Here is a 20,661-nt window from a genome sequence, read left to right as displayed (position 1 = left end):
CAGAGCAGTATTCCGTGATCCAGCAACAACAAAATTGCTTAGACAATGCAGAAACACTGGAAGAGATGTGGCCTGGCTGACTGCTGGGCATGGGTGCCCCATGTACCTTTGCTTCCCTAGGCTGGGGGTCTGAAATCTGTGCAGAGAGCAGGCTCCAGACCCATCTTCTAAGAGCCACCCTAGAATCAAACTTGGGGGATCAGCTCCCTCTGCTCCAGCTGCAACCATTCTGGTAAGAGCAGCATCGTGTCCTACAAAATCCCCAACAGCATCCAGCCACTCTCCCCTGCAAAGAGCAATGAACTGTCCCAAATTCAGCTGTTCTTACTCTTTCAATGACAACAATAAACATGTTGCCTGACAGAGAAGCAAAGAGAGAAAAAAGAACTCGTAAAAGCTGGATTAAAAAGAATGAGCAAACAATTTAATTAATTTATAGTAAACGGAAGGGTTCCTTCTAAAATCCCTGAAGAACAGTGTTTTGTCAGGGTGGCAGGAAAAATTTATGCCTTGTGCTAAGCAGGCAGGAGGGCTGAGGCCCTGGGACACGGGCAGCTGGAAAGACATGTGCTGCTCTGCTCATGACCAACAGCCAGAACAGCCCTGCCCAGGCTCCAGAGCCCTCCTGGACTTTAGCACAAAGCAAAATATGCATTGTCCAATAAATTGCCAGCCACAGCAAAAAATGCACATAAGGAAATGGAAAAGCACACTGCTATTTAAGGTGGTGAAGAGAAGCCATCTCACAGCTTCCCCCCATGCCAAAGTCAAACCTTCAGAGCCACGGAGTTACCTAGTTGCACAAAATGGCATGCATCACACTCGGGGAAGATTTGTTACAGCTCTGTTGCATTAGCAGCTGCAGAGCAAGGTTTGCAAGCGTTCCCCCCCTGGGGCAGGCAAGCATGAGCACACAGGGACCTCTGACTGCACTGGTTCTGCCATTTAACATCTGTATAAGATCCGCTGGGCCTTCACCAACAGAAGAACCAGATGCGTTCATGTCTCCACCCACGCAGCAAAGAGGATTTTATAAAAGCCACAGGGACAGGGCCACACAGTGCAATGGAGCAGCGCAGAGAGGCTCGGATGGGTGCTGAGCAGCCAACACCACTGCTGGAGCCGTGTAACTGCACACTGCTGCTCCTGGGGCTGCACAAATGATTTGGCTCACACCACTCCCTCACCCAAACTCTCCTCTGCTGGGCTTGCAAAATTTAACACGAGACCCTCATTCCCAAGCACTTGGAGCATGCAGTTCACTTTGCTGCTCATGAAACTGCCTCTCTAGGAGTGAAAAGTACTAGCGGTGGAAAGGATAAGAGTGCTACCAGTTCTGTCCATGCCACACTGCACTATGTAGCAAGGCAGTGCCTGATTGCAGAATGCAATCCAAAACCTTGTCAACAGAGTTGGATCCAAAATCACAACCTCCCGAAAAATGTGCCGAGCCTGGGACCCTCACAGGGAGGAGACCACCCTGTCTGCTTGCTAATGAAGAGGCAGAGGCAGCACTGAAGGGACTGCTCCAGATCACACAGCATAGAATACAGAAATACAACCCTGATCCTGTGGTTCTTTAGGGCTGCAGGTCACAATTTGCTCTCCCTAACCGGACACCACGAGGGAATGTCATTCCCCTGGCAGCCAGTCCATACACTGATGTGCCACTCCACGAAAGCCACATCACGAGCTCCCTGCAGTCCTCTCTGCGGGACAGCTGTACTGCACTAAGCCAGGCAAGCAATTTCAGGACAAGCATCCAACCCAATCAACGCAAAAAAAATTAAAATCAGAATCAGGCTGGAGATCAGCTGAAGCTCGGCTGCCCACTGCTGTATCTGCGGCCACAGCTGGTCTGCTGCTGCTCCAGGGAGGGCTCTCCCCTCCCAGATGAAGCATCAAACACCCACTGTCCCTACAGACAGGTCCCTGGAAAGCAGAATCCACATTTACCTTGCCACCTCCGGGCTGGTGCTTCAGATTTTCAGTTGAGCCAATTTTGGACTTCACATTTTTCAGATCAGGCATGGGTGCGGCTGATGGCTGGATGCGGCTCTTGGCAGATGCCGGAGATTTCGGTGGTGTGCGAACCACTGCCACCTTCTTGGGCTCCCTGGCTGGTGGGGTGGGCAGAGAGGGAGTGCGGGAACGGCTGCCTGGAGTCCCGGGGGAGCCGGGACTGCTGTAACCGCTTCTGTCTCCAGACTTTGGCTGCTCACCTGAGGTTTGCAGAGGGAGGCAAGCACAGGGTAAGCAACCTGGGTACTCAACCCTCACTCACTGCCTGACTTTATAGGGTTGATCTGCCTGGCCCTGGGGCCCACCCACTACTCCCAGTGCAGACCACCATCTGGGGGGAGATGGCTGCACTTTCTTCTACTTCATTTTGAAGTGAGAACTGTGATTAAAGACAATTTCTGAGTATCTCAGAAGGAAGATGGTCTTCATTGTCTGGATCATTGGTGAGACTCCCCACCTGAGTGTGACATTAGCATCCATGTCAAATTACAGACAAAACATACTCAAACAAAACCACTTTTCTATTAGAAATTTGGAAGCATTTTTACAAAATTATTTTATGTAATTAAGTAAGGCTGATCACTGAGCAGCTTAGAACTGTCCCCAGTTTGAAAAGAAATGGAAGAAGAAAAGAAAACCCTTGAACATCACCTTTTTCAGACTTCGCTGCTGCAGGAGGTGGTTTTTTCTGCTCCTTTCTGCCTGTTTAATGAATGAGAAAGATGCTTAAACATAATAAAGCCAGAAATTTAACTGATTTAAGGTTTTGTGCAGCTCTGGTTAAGTATGAAAAAAATATATATATTCAGTGGAATGCACAGTTTTAATGGAAATTCACAATGCCTGATGCTTTCTGGGGTTTTCTTCTCTGAGAATAATGGGCTAACCCCCATTCCTGCAATCGAAGAACTGATCCTCTTGCCCCTGGGTCTTTGTGAAATATCGTCAAGAGAAAAGCAATAGATAGATTAAAAAAATGGAGCTGCCTAAATCTTCCAAACTGGAGGAAATCCCAAAGGGGTAAAGCAGCTGCCCTCTCCTACACACTGGCAACTACATGAACAGAGCAGATAAAGCAGCATCCACAAAGGTTCACTTCAGAGGAATCATCCCTAGCTCCGCACCCACAGCCCCGTGACAAGGCTGAGCAGCTCCGAATTGCCACGCAGACCTCCGCTTGCTGGCCGTGCCCTTGCACTGGCGCAAATTTGTTCACTACTTCCACATAACTGCACGGAGAGCCTGGGAGCACCACCAAAGCAGAGCCTCCAGAGTCAGCAACACCATGGGAAGGCAGCAGCACACCACTCTTGCCATCACATACCGGAGCTGGGAGGTGTCTTGGGGGCCGTGGGCGTCTTTGCTGGTATGCGCGTGGCATTGGTCGAGTTCCTCTGAGCCTGCCCTGCCGCAGACCGTGGTGTGGCTGTCTTCGTGCCACCTCTCATCTCCGGGCCCTGGGGATGCAAGGGTGAAAGGCTGATGCAGGGGGATCTACCCAGGGATGGGCTATCGCCCCTCATGGATCAGAGCCATGATCATTTTGTTTCCTCTGCTCTGCTAAAATTTTGTACAGAAGATAAATAAATCCATTGACTGGACCAGAGGCTGCATTCAGGGACCCAGGGCCAGACTCCAAACACAGAGAAGCACCTCCTCTATCCCCACCTGTAATGCACTGCTGCAACATGTACTGTAATGGCACATAAATAGCAATATGCTATTTATTGTCTTCTGATCTTGCAGAAAAGTCTCCCCACATCTATAAACTAACACAGCCTATTTCTGATGACTTTCTAACGCTGGTCTGTGTACAAAAGCTCACAAAAAACATGCAAGTGAAAATTTACAAGCTGACTGGTCCCAAGGCAGCAGGGAAGCAGAGCAGAGCCATCACAATCCCTATCATGGTAAAACCATATCCCCTTGCCTGTGACCTGCAATCTCTGCTCTTTCCCTCACCACAGTTGTATTTGTATGACCAAACACCACAAAGGGCAACGCCAAGCTACTTTTCACGTTGTGGAATAAGACACGGAGGTGTGTGCATTTCCTATTCCCTGTGTAGCACCTGGCAGATCTGGCTCCGGAACATTTCAAACACATCTGCTGTTTACAGCCAACGCACCCATAAAACCAGCATAAAGCCGCAAAACAAGAAAGAGCATAAAGGGACCTGGGAATACCTCAGGGAGACCAGGTAACACCCTGCAGCAATGAGCTATTTTTGCTGTAATGCAGAGCAAGGGGCCTACATGCTGGTGAGACGGACCCAGTTGCTTCAAACAGCAAAACTGGAGCCAAGGCTGGCCATGGCCACTGGAAGGTGAAGGGGAAGCACATCCCACTCCCACCACTGAATGGGACACAGAGACACTGCCCAGCCAAGCACTATCGATCACACCTGCCAGGAATACCTTAAGGTATTGCCTGAGGCAGCTTTGCCTTGTTCACATCCCATTTCCTTACCTTGACTTTCGTTTCTTGCATTCCTGTACCGGCAGGTCGGGATGTGACAGAAGAGACTCGTTTAGAGGTGGAAGCAGGGCTGGAGGGTGTTTTCGAAGGGATTGTGCTAGAGGAGGTGTGTTGTTGGGGGGGGATGGAGGGTCTATCGCCTGGGGGTTTGGCAGTGGAAGGTGAGGATTTCTTAAACATGGAAACAAAATAAAATTGGAACAACAACAACAAAAAATCAGTATGGGAGAGAAACAAAAGGGGATCACTGACAATAAATAGGATTAGAAGGTGCAATACAGAACGGGGTGCAGACAGACGATGGCTGGTACTGCCCTCTCCCTGCAGCACACAGCTGGGCAAGAGCTGCAGGGCCCAGGGCACTGCTGCAGTCCCATTGCTGCGCCGCTGGCAAGTATGGGATACCTCAGCTCTATTCCTCCCACAGGGTGCAGCAATACCCAAGCCCTGTGACAGCCTGCCCTTGCCACTGCCCTCCACACCACTGGCACGTTTTACCATCTGAACTGCTTTATCTACTCCAAAACTCTAACCCCATCACACCTCCTTTGTCAGTAATGGGTCACTGGTTTTTATCTAGCCAGTTACTTAGTATCATGTCAAATGCCTAGCCTCACACAACCCTGCCAAACCTCCCTAGAGAAAGACCCGGTTTCACATTGTTTGAAAGCAATTATATTAATCACCTTTAATTCTTGACCCGCTGAACTGTCCAGCAGATCCTCCATTATCTCACCCAGGCACTAGCCAGGCTAATGGTCAGCTGAACTAAACGTGCTCCAAATTAGCAGTGTGACAGATATCTTTAAACATCTGAAATCTACCCACTATTAAACTCTATTCCTCACCCAGAACACAGCATCTGCAAGGCACAGATTAAAATTAAATTAATTTTTAATTGCATGTCTTGTTCTTTTCACTGTTAGCTTCTTGCTCCCAGTACAGTCCAACCCGGGTCTGAGCTTGCTTTTGCACCAGTTTGCCCCAGAAAAGTCAACTGTCTGCTTTCTGGACTCAGGCTGAGAAAATGATTACTCTAACCACCCACCCAACCCCATGATTTAGATTTGGTTTGCTTCCTTGTCCTCAAAGATCACCATGGATTGCACCATCCAAACCAGGGGGAGGGAAGCAAAAATAAAACCACTCTTGAAATACGGATGGAAGAATGGAAAATAATGGCAAGGTTTCCTAAGAGGCACAAGAGCAGGCCAGGAGGGCTGGAGAGGGAGTCAGGAACATGCACAGCACTTAGTGGGCTGATGTCACCTCTGGTTTTATTTTTTAAGCTTACCTTCGGTTTCTTTTCCTCAGCTTCAGTCCCTTCCTTTTCTTTGCCGTCAATACGACCTGACAAATAGGAACACACAGAGTTAGACTTCTTGGGACTGGTCAGTAAACTCTAGCGATGATAATGCCTGAGCTATAGCAACATGCATGGTGGATGGGTGTTCCTTGTTCCTGTTTCCCTTTAAATTAAATACTGTTCTTAGAAATATTAAAAAGTCACTCATTTCTTGCAGAAATACTTCCACACCATAAACATGTTCTTTCTGGGTTAAAAGATTATCCTGTGCACAGGCAACCATGCATTAGTCATCACTGGAGCATCAGACACACTCAACAAGGTTTGTATGAGACCATTTTGCCTAGATTTGCACTCAGTTCCAGTAGCATCTGCTCATTTTAGGACTCAACAATTCTCTTCAACCCTAAGCATGGGTCTCCCTCTCTAAAACACCCATTGGTTCTAACAAGTCATATAAACAAAGACTGAAATTGAAGGATGTCCCAATCCTAGCAGCACCAGGTTGCCCATGATCTCAACTGAAGTTGTTGTTCAGTGTGTTAGCTTTGCAAAGCACTTTTATACCTGGCTGTTGTTAACTCCCATCTCTCCCGACACTGCTTTCTGCCTCCCCAGCAGCCAGTGCACCTTTGATCTGGATTAGACCCTGCAGGGTCTTAAGGTTTTAGCTGCTGTTCTGCTTGATTCATATCAAGCTTACTGTGACTGACAATATTTCAGTGCTCTGTCCCATTAGTCTACAAGCACAACAGACTGCAGTACTGCTAATCAGGAGATCTGACACAGGGAGGAAGTAACGTTTGTACTATAAGGCACTCATAACAAAGCCTTTTTTCCCTGTCTTCAGCTAATTCCTCCCTAATCTGGGAGGAAGAGCAGCTGATATTCTCCCCAGCATTTTGGAAACTTGTCCTGGGGGTCAGCCCTTTCCCAGTGACATGAACCATGTTGTTAACCCCACACTGACGCATCCCAGCAGTCACTCCCAGAGCTGCTGCATGCACTGCCCTTCCCCCATTCAGTTAAAACTTTAGAATGGAGCAAGGCTGGAGCTGAACAGCCACAAAGTATCTCCGTCTTTGAAGGAAAAGACCATTAAATAATTAAAGAAATTCCTCCTATTGAATCAGAAACTGGTTGACTCCGGGCAATGTATCCCCAACCCACCACTGTTTTCAGGCTCTGATGTGAGCCACAAGCCATGCCAATGCCCTGCAGCACATGTACAAAGCTTCCCACTGGCTTACTAAGTAGTGAACAACAAGAAATGTGTTATGAGCTTTAGCTCCAATGGAAAAAGCTACATCAACAATTTCTTGATGAACCCTGCACAGTGAAGAGCACACTGTCTGCTGCAAACCAGAGCAGCATTTCCTGGCTAATGGAAGCAGCCAAGCCAGCTTTTGGGATGCTGCACTGGGATGAAAGGCAGAGCTTTCCGCAGGCCAGGCCCTGGAGAGCCAGAGCTGAGGTACAACACGGTGAGACACCATCAGATTTTAACGTGTGTCCTCCTGCCCCAGCTTATTAACACAACTCACTGCCAAACCTGCCTTTGCCCACTGAGCACAGCCCCTACCGACATCCCTCTGACCCCCCCAGTAAAGGTGGAAAAAAGCTCTTCAAGAAAAGGTCTAAGAGCTGTTCCGTTGGCAGAGGTGCTCGTGCATTCAGTGGTGAACTCAGACTTTCACCCAGCACAGCTAAGACTGAGATTGCTGCACGAGCACAGCCGCTCCAGGGTCTGACCGCGCCCCCAGCCTAGCCTAGCCTAGCGGCACATGCAGTTAGATGCACCCAAGAGCCAGGCCTACGCACACCCCCGCAGCTCCCACAGAACACCCCAAATACAGCCATTGTGTTGAACCACCCAGGGACATGCCGTCCAGAACTGAGATGGGAGCTGGATGCTTTGTGAGAGCACTGGACATGCCCTGCAGCAGGCAAAGGTCCGGCTAGCTGCAGACTTTGCCTCCAACAGCAGTTAGCAGTGGGTTTTACAAGAAACAGGACCAACGTGAGGCCTTTTCCATGGTTAGACCTGCCACCTCCCTGCCTTCATCCTCCTCCCTCCTCTTTAGGAATGCCAATGCAAAGAGTTATTGGACCAGACAGTGGACACATGCAAACCAGATGGCATGTGTCTTGCTGGAACAAGCTGCAGCGTGCACCAGGTTAGACCCACTCCAACATGCCAGAAGAATGTTCATCTGGTCTTCATCTTCTCTGGGAAGGTGCTGGGCGGGAAGTAAACTGCCCACCCCACAAATCCAAGGAAGTCAAAATAAAAACAGGTGAACAAAGCATGACTGGGGACATGGCAGCACCATGCAAGGGACGCAAAACTGAAGCGTAAGGGTCTGTTACATATGCCAGGACATCCAGGATTAAACTAAAGAAGGAAGGAGAGGGAGGGAGAAGCAGTGGCGCTTTGTAGATCAGTTCACAGCAAAGGTCCAGGCCATCTCCCAAGCAGCAGGATTCAAGAGGTGGCAGCAAGCTGAAGTACTGGTTCAGGCAGCCTTGTTGTAAGCAAGCCACCGGCAACATGAGCTCAGGGCAGGCAAACGGTGCACACACCTTTTAGGAGGGGGACACGACTGATGGCTTTATCTGCAACATGGGCACAAGGTTTCTTCTTGGGCGTTCGACGTTCTCCTGTATCTGGCACAGCCTCTGCCAAAGGAGTACCTTCGTCTTTCACATCATCTTTTAATTCAGCGGGGAGCTGAGCTGTTTCTAGCAAGGGTCCAGAATCTTCTCCTTCCCCAGGCTTAGCTTCTTTCTGGGAGATGATTTCAGAAGGCTCTGACGGGGTGACAGCTGTATCTTCTTTACCACCCAATGACTGTCTCCTCCCCTCTTGGTCCTCTCCTGCTTTGTGTGATTCAGTTTCAACAAGAAGTGCGCCTCTTGGAACATCTCTGAGGACATCTTTAGACTCGTTCTCTCCAAAGGCACATTCTTCAAGAGTTTCCTTGGCTGTTGCTGGACGCAAGCCCATTTCAGGTCCTGGTGAAACATGCTGCCTCACCAGGGAAAGCAAATCCTGTTCAGAAGTTTCATCAATATCACGGTCCTCATCTCTTTCCTGTCTACTGGCATCTTCTTTTAATGGGGCTCTAGTATATAAAGGAGATGGCCCATCTTTAATATGGGAGTCATCTGGGCCACCTGCTCCTGCCAGCCCCTCAGTGCACACATCACGACCCAGCGCAGGAACCACACCAATGCCTTCTCTGCCCCGATGATCCCACAACTCATTGCTGTCTTCAGATGGTCTGGAGTCTTCATACATATCCAAGGGTATTGGGATGGTGACCTCTATCCTGGTGGGAGCTGCTGTTGTAGCCTTCATTTCACGCGACAGAAGAGGCTGCTGAAGAACCCCAGCTACCTGCTTTGTGAGCTGGCTTTCTTTTTTTATTGCATCTCCTACATGCTCCTGAGGGCCAGGCTGTAGCTTTGGAGAGCTCAGCTCCCCTGGAGTTCAAGATGCAGGGTATGAAGCATGGGCAAACAATTAGAACAGGCATGTCACATAGGTAGTCAGTCATGTAATGCTGAAGAGAGACTACAGATTTCTACTATCAGTCTAGAGGATTAAAGCAAGTCCCACACTGCCGCATTGAACAGGTAACTCACTTCTACAGTGGCTTTTGCCATTAATGAAACTCTGATCCCCACAGGAATTGGAAACAGTGACAGCCACACCACGCGGGAGACCAGACTGCTCCCTGGACCCGGTCTCGGAGGTGACTGGGGTGTTCAACAACCAACATCTGCTGCACCCGTGCTCTACGAGCTGGATCAGCTATAAAGATTTTCAGAAGCCAAGAACATACCACTTTCTAATCTAACACCACCACTGGACCATCAGTTTGCTGGTCAGTGACCACCTCTCCTTGCCTCAAAGGCCTGAACAAAACATGCCTGACACGCTCCCCTCCTTCACAGGCTTACAAAATCCCTACAGTCCTCTCCGCCCTTGCAGGAGATGCTCATGCAGACATGGTGCCATTTATGCCCTCTCAGAGCTCAAACCATCTGTGCTTTGTTCTCCAGATCATTTCTACTGCTCATGAGCTTGGGGAAGGGCACCTCTATGTCTCCTGTCTTATTGCTGCGTGTTTCAACAGCCAGTGGAGCAGACAGCCTCAGTGGAAAGGACTATAAGCAAAAACGTGGCTGTAGCCACACCGTCACAGCAATTTTGGACTGTGCACCCACTCAGACTAATGAGATCTCCAGCACTGCTGCTGCCACCATTTGAGCAGAGTAGAAAGTGTGACATTTAAAACCCAAAACTTAAGGTCACAGAAACACTGATCTTTTTTTTGTTGTTGTTGTTGTTGCTGGTTTTGGTTTTGGATAAAAGAGAGAATTCTGTTCTATCGCTGATCTCATGCATGACGCAGACCTTTACAATTTCACACAACAATTGCTGCATTAAGCCATATAGTCTAGTTAAGCTGGAGCTTTTCTGTTAGAATTTCATTCAAGTGAAGCGAAGACGCACTGAGCAATGGAGAATTCACCCTGAACATAGGTAAACTGCTTTAAGGTCAACTGCCCTAGTAAGAACTCACATCTTATATCATGAATTTGTTCAGGTTCATATACTCTTCAATCTTTTTGAGCACTCATCAGATAAACTAGAGCCTAGATCAGAGCATTTCAGTACTAATATTTCAATTGTTGCTTTGTGTAGATTAATAAAATTAAAACAAGAAAAGAAGTCAAGACTGACTTGGTCTTTTATCACCGTTCTCCCCATTTTAAGAGAATATAATGGTTGAGTGAAACTACCACACAAAGACCTCCAAAACTGTCGTTTCAGAAAAATCTTAAAATTGGCAAGTATTGGCAGGTAATATTTGAAATGTGGCATCAAGAAACACCTTTTATAACCACAGGGATTTGAGGGATGTTTATGCAGCAGCCAGCAGGTCATCCTGGCTCATTTCTTCTGCAAATGAACAGCATGACCATTAGCAACCACCAGTGCAGAGATGTGGACAGTCAGTTCATTAGCTGTATTTCCATACTCCAGGACCTGTTGAGGGTTCTGAGGCAAACGTGCAGCACAAGGTCAAGAGCTGGCAGAATGTCAGCACAGCACAAACTGTGAATCAGAAGGCGCTTCTCCACCTCAGATTCCAAAAGCATTTTAGCACACTCCACTGTCACTGCAAAGATCGTTTTTTCAAATTCCACAACACGAAAAATGAAGGTAGCTAGTAATGAGATATCCAAGACACTGTGTGTGTATTGATAATCACATTTTCCTCCAAATCAAAGAGAGCCATTAAAAGGAAGCAGCACATTATTACAAGTCCACTTTCAGGGAAGTCACAATTTAAATAAGAACCTAGAAATGTCATATATAGGTTATATCCGAGCTCCAGCTAGCTGCACGTCCCCATATCTGACAGCTGAAAGATCCCAGGACGGTACAGAAAGGTCTTATGAAAAATCTGGTGAGAAACAGCAGCTAGAACCAGACTGAACAGGGCAGACAGAAGAGAGAACCTCACTGCCCTCCTGCTAATAATCTTGGTTTCTTTTTTGTAACGGTGCCACTGTTTATAATACAGAAGACTTGCTAGTCCAAGAACCACTGGACAGGCAAGCAAAGATTTTATTTTGATTGTGGGGAGCAGACTGCACATAACTGTGCTCATCTGTATCTGGAAAGCAAAGACTGAATTCTGCCCTGAGCTGAAAACGCAAAGACCTATTTACTTCTTTAAAAGACATGGATTTCTGTAAATGCACTAATGCAGCCAGGAGGAGGAAAGACGCTGCCCAAGCAACTGCACAGAAAACTACCTTACAAAACGGGGTTTAACTAAGATTTTAAAGAGCACACAAAATTAGCATTATGGTGTGTAAGTCCTAGCAAGACAGCAGTATCAAAATGAGTTTGAACCCTTAAGTCTGCCCCATTGGGAACAGAATTAAGCCAGCACTGGGTGCTTTGGGAAAACCTCATCCTGAAGTTTTCCATCAAGTCTGAACTGAGCAGAGTCAAGAGAGGCCTTCCAGGTAGCCAAGAGGTCCCTGGATAATTTTTTGGCTCATTTGAGCAGTCACATAATCAATGCTCTAAAAACACTCACTGTCCACCATGCCTGGCATCCCTAAGACCAGGATGAGAAAAAAACACCCATAATGTTAAAAACTCAGGGCTTCAGTGAGTAGGTTTGAGACACGTTTAACATTAGAAAGAGACACAAATGTACTTATTTGATGTGTGACATGCAGGGCCCAAAACTGACTGTTCAACACTGAGCAGTTCCTCCTGGCTAACTGCACCATCCCAGCTCTGTTCATTACCATTTCTAGCCTGGGGGATGCCCTGTTTTGCAACTGGACAAACAAGCACCAAGGCTTCAGTCATTTGAGAGACAATGTGGTGCATGAAAAGCTGCAGTTCCCTGAAATGAGTATGTCAGAACATTCAAAGCATGTATGATCCTCCCCTGTCAGGAACAGGGAGAACAGCCCAACTGCTCGTACAGTGCAGAGCATTTGCATTACAGAAGAAAATTCCCAAGCCAATTCCCAAGCCACTAGCAACCAGTCACACATGTGGGTAGCAGTAACTGGACCCCAGTGACAGATGATTCACTAACCTTGAGCAGCATCTCCTGCAGCGTGGTCCTCCAGGTTGGGAGTGGCTCCTACACCTGCCTCTTCAGCTGGTCCCAGTTCAGAGAAAGAAGGGAAAAACATGATCAAAACAAGAATTAAGTTTAAGCATGCATCTGGAGAATTACCTCACTGTCAATTCTGCCCATCAGCGCTGTATTATGAGCAGGGCAGTGTCAGAAAGGCAATCAACCCACAATGACAATGGATCTAGGTAGATCTATTCAGCCCATGCTGTACCAGACTGGAGGAGTGTTTCAACAACTCACGTGTCCTGGGTGGCAGGTTAGTACAAGCTCCTTCAGGCAGAGGTGCAGAAAACAGGCTGTTAAGGAGCAGGGCAACTTGTGGATTTATAGCCCTACTTGTGGATTTATGTCCCTACTTGTGGATTTATATACCAAGAGTTCAGGACACACTGCTTCTTCCTGGCTCCCTGGTACAGTCAGATCTTGAACCAGAGACTGCGCATCCTTGCTAGCAGGCGACCTGTAGAAGAATGGCTGCAGAAGCATGGCCTTAGAATCTCTGAAGATCTGCACAATCCAGGCCTGGTATTAGAATAGGCCTGTAATCAGAATTGTACTGAAGTTGCTGTGCTGAAGTTAACAAGAGAGGTAGCCTTCAGCAATTCTTGAATCCTGAGACCAAGTAATTATGTTGTGCCAACAGGCCGTGGCTGTAACAAGCTACAGCTGCTGGGAAAGCAGGTGCAGGGCCAAGAGAGATAGGGACCGGTATGGGAAAATAGGGAGTAACAAACTACAAGGCTGAAGCACAGCAACACAATTAGCTACATGGATAAAATGCTTATTTTAGTCATGATAATTAGGGGTGTGAGAACCACACGTGTTTAGAGACTACTAACCAACTATATTTCTGCTTTATGAATATGCATGTGTATCGGTTTTATATAGGTAGTGTTAGAAACTAATAAAGTTGAGCAAGATGCATAACTCATATTGAGCATCTTCTTGACTCTGGCGAACCCTTCTTCCAACAGCGACCCACTATGCCTTTCAGCCCAGGGCTCCACCAGCAGCCTGGGGACTGGATGCAGGATAGACAATCTGGCTGCCCGAGGGAGAGTGCTGTGGGCTTGTTTCAGCATTCAGGCATTGGCAGAAGCCCATTTTCACCCACTACCTTTCTCAGGTCCTGCCTGATGCTTCCAGGAAAAGCCAGTGGCTGCCACACAGGGGACACATACTCACTCTTCCACATACAGACCTGACTCTCCCAGGAGCTCCTCCCCTCTTGTACACACACAGCACTGCTGCAGCTCACTCCCTTCTTACTCTGTCTCTGAAAGGCCCCCATCCCTTCCTGGGAAACCAGGCCCAGGTGCCGTTATTCCCCACAGAGCATTCAGGCCAAATTAGCCACTTCACTTCCTCTGCGTTATCCCTAAGATGTGCCGGCAGCCACAGAACTGCTGCAGTGGCCTGGTTTTCACCTGCTGCTTCAAAGACAACCGCATGGGCTGGGCTGAGCGAGAGCACCCATGAGACAAGCAGCAAAGTCCTGCGGTGACCGCCTTGCCTCGCCAGCAAAGTGGGGCTGCTGGCAGAGGGGCAGAGATGACTGGGATCTGCAGGTAAGTGCTCAGCCAGGAGATGGGAGGCAAAGCCACCACAGACACTAAATAGAAAGACTGTCAGATGTGGAGCTGAGAAAGAGAGAAGAAAAGGCTGAGAGTTTCCTCCAGGATGGGGAAAGCAAGAGGACAATTGTAAGCTAGGAATTATTCCCGCAAGCCACGGAGAAGAAAGAAGCACACACCAGGAGCAAAGCATGCCTGCGAGAGGTTTTGCAGTGTTATTTTTAAGCACTAACCAGTCCAGCTCTCTGCTCTGACTGCATCAAGGGATGAAGCTGCACCTTGGTCTCCCTCACCTGTGGTTCCTTCCGGGATCTCCCCATGCTGTTCGACACCACCCTGATCCTCGTGGTCTCCTTCCTCCACTAAAGGTGCTGTGGCATCTGAAAAACAACGCAGCTTTCACATAGCTGTTGAGTGGCAAAACCCTGTGAAGGCCAGGACATGCTTGAAGAAGTCTGCTCAGAAAAGCAGCTGACTCCCTCCCTTGAGCCAGTGCTTGTGGAGGGAGACAACTGAGCATGACATAGTAAAGCCAGTATCGCAGGGACATCATGAGCTGTCCCCTCTGCCACACAAGCCACACATCTCCAGTGTACTCCTTATGCAGCTGAAGGCTTTACCATAACCATCGTCTGAAAATGCACAAAGACAGCCTGATCTGCATGTGTGACAATGCTTTCTGCATGGGGACATCACTGGTCTGGACCAGCAAAGAGCAGCTCCCATCGGATACCTTCATACACCACCCAAGCACTGCAACTGCGTCGCACTCTGGGCAGCTCTGAGACAGACAGATACCTAGCTCCATCCACCAGAGGGATGTCTGCTTGTCATGACAGTCCCAAATCAACTGGAAAGCAGGAGAACACCTGCTTCTGCACCAGCCAGGTTTTACATACTGATTTCTTGAGCCACATACATAGGAACAGAGCTGCTTCACAGATGACCAGCCAGCCCACACCTCCAGTGGAACAGGGATGGAACTGGCCAGCACCTCCATTCACCTTTATTTTAGATAAATTTTGCAAACTAATGCCTTTACTAAAGTCTCCAAGAGGCAGACACTTGGGATTAAAGCAGCTAGAGGAACACACAAAGTGTAGTTAATTAAAAAGGTGAACAGGTCTCTAGACCACTTTGGAATTAGATTCTTTCTACAAACATGGCATTCAGGTAACACTCCAGAGCAGCACAGATGTGCCCCGAGTCCTACCAATATGGCCTTTATATCAGCACAAAGTCTTGTTTTATGTATAGACTCTGCCCATCTCATCATTCCAGCATGAATCATGCTGTACTAACGAACATGTAAATACAGAGGGGGCAAAAAAAGAGCTGTGAGGTACAGCTAACTCTGAAAGGGAACACAGCAACCAGGACGGGCTGTCAGTATCTTGGGGGAGCACAATAATGCAAACTGCTGGCCTTGGGAGCACACGACATGGGATTGCTCCCAGCTGCACTGAGCTAACAGGATCTTGCAGTGACTGTCTGAATCTTCAGGAAACAAACCACAAGCAACTTCCTGAACTATAATAAACACTTCACCTTCTCTTGCCTTCCAACCCACTCTCCACCTTTAAAGCTCATTATCTCATTCTGCAGAGTGGCAGACATCACTTGGGATGAGACTAATGAAGAGCATTTGTCCAAGGATGCAGACACTCCTCCTGAGAAACCCCATCAGAACATGGCAAGTCTTTCGGCAAGGTTTACCACGACCCCATCCATCATGGTTTCAAAGCAGTAAGTCAAAGAGCTCCCACCTTCCGTAGTTGGGGTGCTCTTAGCGTCAGATGTTTCAGAAACAGGCTCATCCGATCCATCATCGACTGGTATCTGAAGGGGATAGCCTGGAAAACATTCAAATACTTAGAACAAGCCCTTGGCTACAAATTATGGCCTGTGTGTTACAAACTCTGATTGCCCAGCTCCACAGCAGCAAGAAACTGTAATTGGAGAATACAAAACACCTGAACTAATAAGCAAGCAAAGTGTGAAAATGCGAACCAAAAGCACCAGTGTCATCACCAAAAGGAACAAGCAGGAACCCATCAGCAAAAGAAAAGCCCAGTGAGCTGGACAGCCAGAAACAGCAAAGCATGGCACAAGCAGGAAAGGAGACCTTAGCAAAGTAGAGCAGAAAAGATGTACAACTTCGGAGTCACTGTTGTCCTCTCTGCCTTTTCTGGAGCCATTAGCCTCCATCCCAGAGCAGGCTAGTGAACACTTCCATGATGCATTAATTCTAACCATTGCAAACCAGCAAGTCTTTGTAAAGGGCTTGGTGTAGCACATAGCATACTGTGCAAACACCTGGTTGCAAAGTCACCTTTTGGAAGAGCAGGGCAAGAGGCACAGGTTTCCTCTCTGCAAGGATTCTGGGCAAATAAAACGAGAATTGGAGAAAACAACTTGGAAAAGAAGATTCAAACCAGCATAAGCAAAATCCCTGGGAACCTGTGATGTGCCAAGCTGAGGCTACAAGCTGAGAGGAGCTATCAGACTGAAATGCATTACAGAACCCAGGATGAATGGATGCTATGAATTCTCTCCAGGACAGAGGCAATCCATTTATCTGGTGTAAGGTGTGTCCAAAGCACCTCAAGAAAAGAAAACTGAGATGATGTTTATATGGAGCATAGTTGGGAGTGAGTCCCACCAGGTTTTCTGGCATTATGTGGGTTTCCAAGCTCAGCTATGGAGCATAGTGGAATGAGAAAGGAAAGGCTTCTTGAGAAATGCAGGTCTGAAATATGGGGCGAAAGACTCTTGCATAGCCCCTGCTCCCAGAGCTCTCTGTTCAGTTCTCCCCATCTCCCTGTGCAGGTGAGAAAAGCAGGCAGCAAGCAGCATCCTTGAGCTGTGTCTCCAAATAAAAGCGGTGCTGTATTTTTATAGCAAACTGAGAAGTGAACACAGAAACACACATTTGCAAAGCTGCAGCAATAATGTCATCACCAGTCTGGTTACTAGGGGTTGCTCTGCTCTCGCTGGGCAATGATATCAAAGCATTTTCTCACCACTACAAACATCACAGCATCTTGTGGGCTGCAGCCAGCTGATCCACAGTAACCTTCCACACACACCATATCCCCTCTTCCTGGCTGTCCCCAAGGACCCCTTGCACCACCACGCTGGCCCCGCTCTCCCTATTTAGGTGATTCTTCTTTACACCATGTCCTCCTGGAGGTGCTCACCTGAGGGGATGTGCTTCTCCTGGCCAGCTGCGTGGTCCTCCATCATGGTGACGTCCTGACGCTGCTCCGCCATCTCTCAGCAAAGTTACCTGAAGAGGACAGTAAAAAACAAACATGCATTAAGCAAAACCCGACACAATACACCTTCATCTGAAGCCCAGTTGGTGTGCTCCCACCTACTGCTCCACAAGACAATTCTGGTTTGTCAGCCAGTTTCCAAGATTATTAAACATCCTATCACAAGCAAGTAGCCAACACCAGCCAACCATCTTTTCAGCCACTCTAACAATATATCTACTTTGTTCCTTTTTCCTGATGAGCCCTGAAATCACACCATTGTGTTTGCGGAAGGTTACAGCTCAAGATACACGTTAGCTACTGGGTTTCACACCAGTCCTGAAATATTCCCTGGAGCATCTAACGCTAGTGCCTCCAAATCCACCAGGAGCATGCTATGTCCACAGTCATCAAGCAGAGGAGGACAACGGGGAGGGAATGCTAACACTCCAAACTGAGATCTAAAAGGGCTGTCCCAGCCAGACACCACTCTTTGGCAGAGCAGCACCAAGCCTCAACACAGGAGGTCACAGCAATCCACACTCAAAAGGATGGAAAAAACTCACCTATGGGCATGAGCCAAAAGGAAAACATGAATTTTGCATAAAAGACATATAAAGGAGCAAATGTTCCTTGTGAACAACGAGAATATTTAGTTATACCTGCACAAGCAACAGCATGTGCCGGTCACTGCATCCATCACAATAAGGATATAGGCAACTTCTGCCCAGCTGCAACATCAAAATTCCACAGGTATTTAAGAAGTCCCAAGCAAAATGACCATCCTGGCACACACAGGACACAGCTCAGCCACCGTTTTGTCACAGGCAATCACCAGGAGCAGCATGCTTAGTGCTGACACACTTCTGCTGCACACGAAACTCTGCATTTGCCAATTCAATCAGTCTCTCAACAGAAGTGTTTGCTGGCAGGGTGCAATGCTGCTGCAGGAAGGGATGCCTTCTACCTCTGTGGATACAGCCAGCAGGGATACACAGCTATAACGATACACTGATCCCAAAAGCAATCCAAAAGTGACATACAGGGGTAAACGGGACTCTCCAGAGATGGATTTGGACCAGGGACTCTTAAGAGAAGAGGGTCTCACTTGGTTGTGGGTCTGAGAGGACAGCACAACGGCTGCTTTAACCCTGAATTCTTCTTGCAGTGCTGAGAAAGCTAAAAGCACAGTAAATAGGTCTGGACACCAGCAGCAGTAGAAAGATGCTGAAATTCAGTTATTTTTCTAATGTGCATCTATCTGCAAAAGGAAATGAAGTTGCAAACAAATATTATCTGCTTCTGTGAAGCAGGGACACTGTTTCTCATTCTCCATGCTGGTTGGACAGACATTGCTTTTAGTTGACTTCCTAATAGTTGATATAATTACGGCCATTGGCAGTGATTAATAACCAGCTATTACGGTAATCACACATTTGCCATGACTGTCAGGAGCAAATGAATCCAGCAAAGCAGCTCAGGTTACCAGCAGCAAAGAAGCAAACTCATGTGGTTTTGTTTGCTGGCAATAAATTAACTGGATATATGGAACTACGCAAGAGAAACTCCAACGCTAGTAACCAGATCTCTCACCCAGCTTTTTTTAAGCCTTAGCAAGATGACTATGCAATCTAATTTCTGCCTGAGCCAGCAACAAAGCCATTTGACAGAACTGTACCAAGTAAGCTTGAGAACTGCCCTGAAAGGAAATCACCCACAAAAATGGGAGATATAAAATAGGAAAGAATTAATTATCTATTTTTTGCCCCCCAAATAGTGGGCCCTAATTATTTGGACATACGGCTGCCCTCCTCCCAGAGCTCAAAGGATCATATTGATTATATGCTGGTCTCATCTGGCTGTTGCTTGATATTATTTACAGGTCTACTTAGCACTGAAATACTGAAATACGTTAACATTAAAATGGTGTACAGGCCACAAAAGCAACTTGGGCATGAACATGAGTGTAAAATGACACACAAATGTGCTGCTCTTGTGTATTTGTGTGTGCATGCACAGAAGAGCAACCTCTCCAGCCCAAACACACACACAGGACTGGGTACAGCAGTTTTCCCCATGCAGTGCCCTGCCTGTTGGTAGGAAAACATGGATGGGAGAAGCAACCCATACCTCACTCACAACTGGTGGTCCCAAACAGTCCTCCCAGCCCAGTTCACTAAACATTTACAGATACCAACATCTTTGCTTCCCAACTGCAGACCCAGAGGAAAAAACCCCTCACAAGTCTGCTTCACTGGACTTAAATGAGGCTTACTGCTTCCTTATTCTGTTTCCTTTTCTCTCTTCCTCCCACCTGTTTTTTTGGCAAAGAGCAATTAGTGTCTCCCCCAATCTCCCTGGAAAGATACATTTAGTCCTTTCTTGCCTTTGGACAAGAATTTCCTGGGACACCATCCAGAGAGGACTCCTGGCTTGACAGCTAGTGAGCTCACATAACCTGCCGGAGGCTCATCTGCTGGCTCCATGGACAGCACCCAACACAGCCAAGGATCTTCCACTTTTCCTCTGAACACAGAATTTAGCATCTGTGCCACCCTGGCACAGCAGCAGCAAGCCATGATTCAGCAAAGGCCGGTGGATCTGCTGGCGGGTGCGCAGGGCTGCCTGGTCGAGGGCTGGCTGTCACCCTGCTTCCCGCTGACCTGCCAGTGCCAGGGCTTTTCAGCACAAAGAAATGGTCGGGTGTTTTTCAGAGAAGCTGGCTGGCTGAGCTTTGCAAGGAGGCCTTTTAACGCTGTGCTGCTCACAGCGGGGCGGACACAGCCCCCGTTCCCACTGAGCTCTATGCATGGCAGGATGTAGCCACCTCAGAGCTAAGGGACTGGAGGTGGGCTCGGGACGATGTAGCCATTAGTTTTTCAGAGACAAGAGAGAAAGAGCAGTCTTTTCTGTTACAAGAACATGACCAAAAGCCACAAAGATCCATCAAAAAAAACACTCAGTGGGCCCCTGAGAGCACCCAAAACCTGGCTGCAGCTTACAAAACGCGCTGGACACTCATTCAATTGGACATGGTGATTCTGGGGACGGATGCCCAGTTTGCTGCAGAAGCACCTCCCAGCAGATGAAGCATAATGTCCTCCTGCCACGTCTGCAGCATGACAGGCAGAAGAGCAGAGTCACTCTGCGTCTGAGCCCTTGTGTGCAGCAGTCAGCGGTGAGGAACAAAAACTAACTGGCATGAGCCACGGGGCAGGGTTGGGATTGAGCTCCCAACATGGTTCCCACAGCATCTTGCTTTTAGCTGAAGAAATGCCTATTCAACAGATGCCTTTCTCACAAGCGGCTCGGGAAGCATTTCCTACAGCTTGCCCTCC

The 20,661-nt window shown here is 47.9% G+C and overlaps 1 protein-coding gene across 8 annotated transcripts in view; it reads right to left on the bottom strand.

Moving 5' to 3' along the window:
- The window catches only part of MAPT (microtubule associated protein tau), a 52,944-nt gene that overhangs the window by 12,023 nt on the left and 20,260 nt on the right, over nucleotides 1-20,661 (bottom strand). For 3 of the 8 annotated variants that reach the window (XM_056362702.1, XM_056362704.1, XM_056362705.1), the window contains exons 2-9: nucleotides 17,267-17,355; nucleotides 15,833-15,919; nucleotides 14,360-14,446; nucleotides 12,448-12,513; nucleotides 5,795-5,850; nucleotides 3,347-3,479; nucleotides 2,674-2,724; nucleotides 1,957-2,222 (exon numbers count right to left, since the gene is read on the bottom strand). In XM_056362702.1, coding sequence (XP_056218677.1) covers nucleotides 1,957-2,222; nucleotides 2,674-2,724; nucleotides 3,347-3,479; nucleotides 5,795-5,850; nucleotides 12,448-12,513; nucleotides 14,360-14,446; nucleotides 15,833-15,919; nucleotides 17,267-17,339 — 819 coding nt within the window. In that variant the 5' untranslated portion in view covers nucleotides 17,340-17,355. Of the gene's footprint in view, nucleotides 1-1,956; nucleotides 2,223-2,673; nucleotides 2,725-3,346; nucleotides 3,480-4,491; nucleotides 4,672-5,794; nucleotides 5,851-8,389; nucleotides 9,299-12,447; nucleotides 12,514-14,359; nucleotides 14,447-15,832; nucleotides 15,920-17,266; nucleotides 17,356-20,661 lie in introns of all 8 variants that reach the window. The other 5 variants (XM_056362699.1, XM_056362700.1, XM_056362707.1 and 2 more) reach the window with 4 other exon arrangements.

Source organism: Falco biarmicus, chromosome 17, assembly GCF_023638135.1.
Source record: "Falco biarmicus isolate bFalBia1 chromosome 17, bFalBia1.pri, whole genome shotgun sequence".
In the NCBI taxonomy this organism is placed as follows: Eukaryota; Metazoa; Chordata; class Aves; order Falconiformes; family Falconidae; genus Falco; species Falco biarmicus.
The sequence above is the reverse complement of the archived record's forward strand: the minus strand, read 5'-3'. Positions and strand labels throughout refer to the sequence as shown.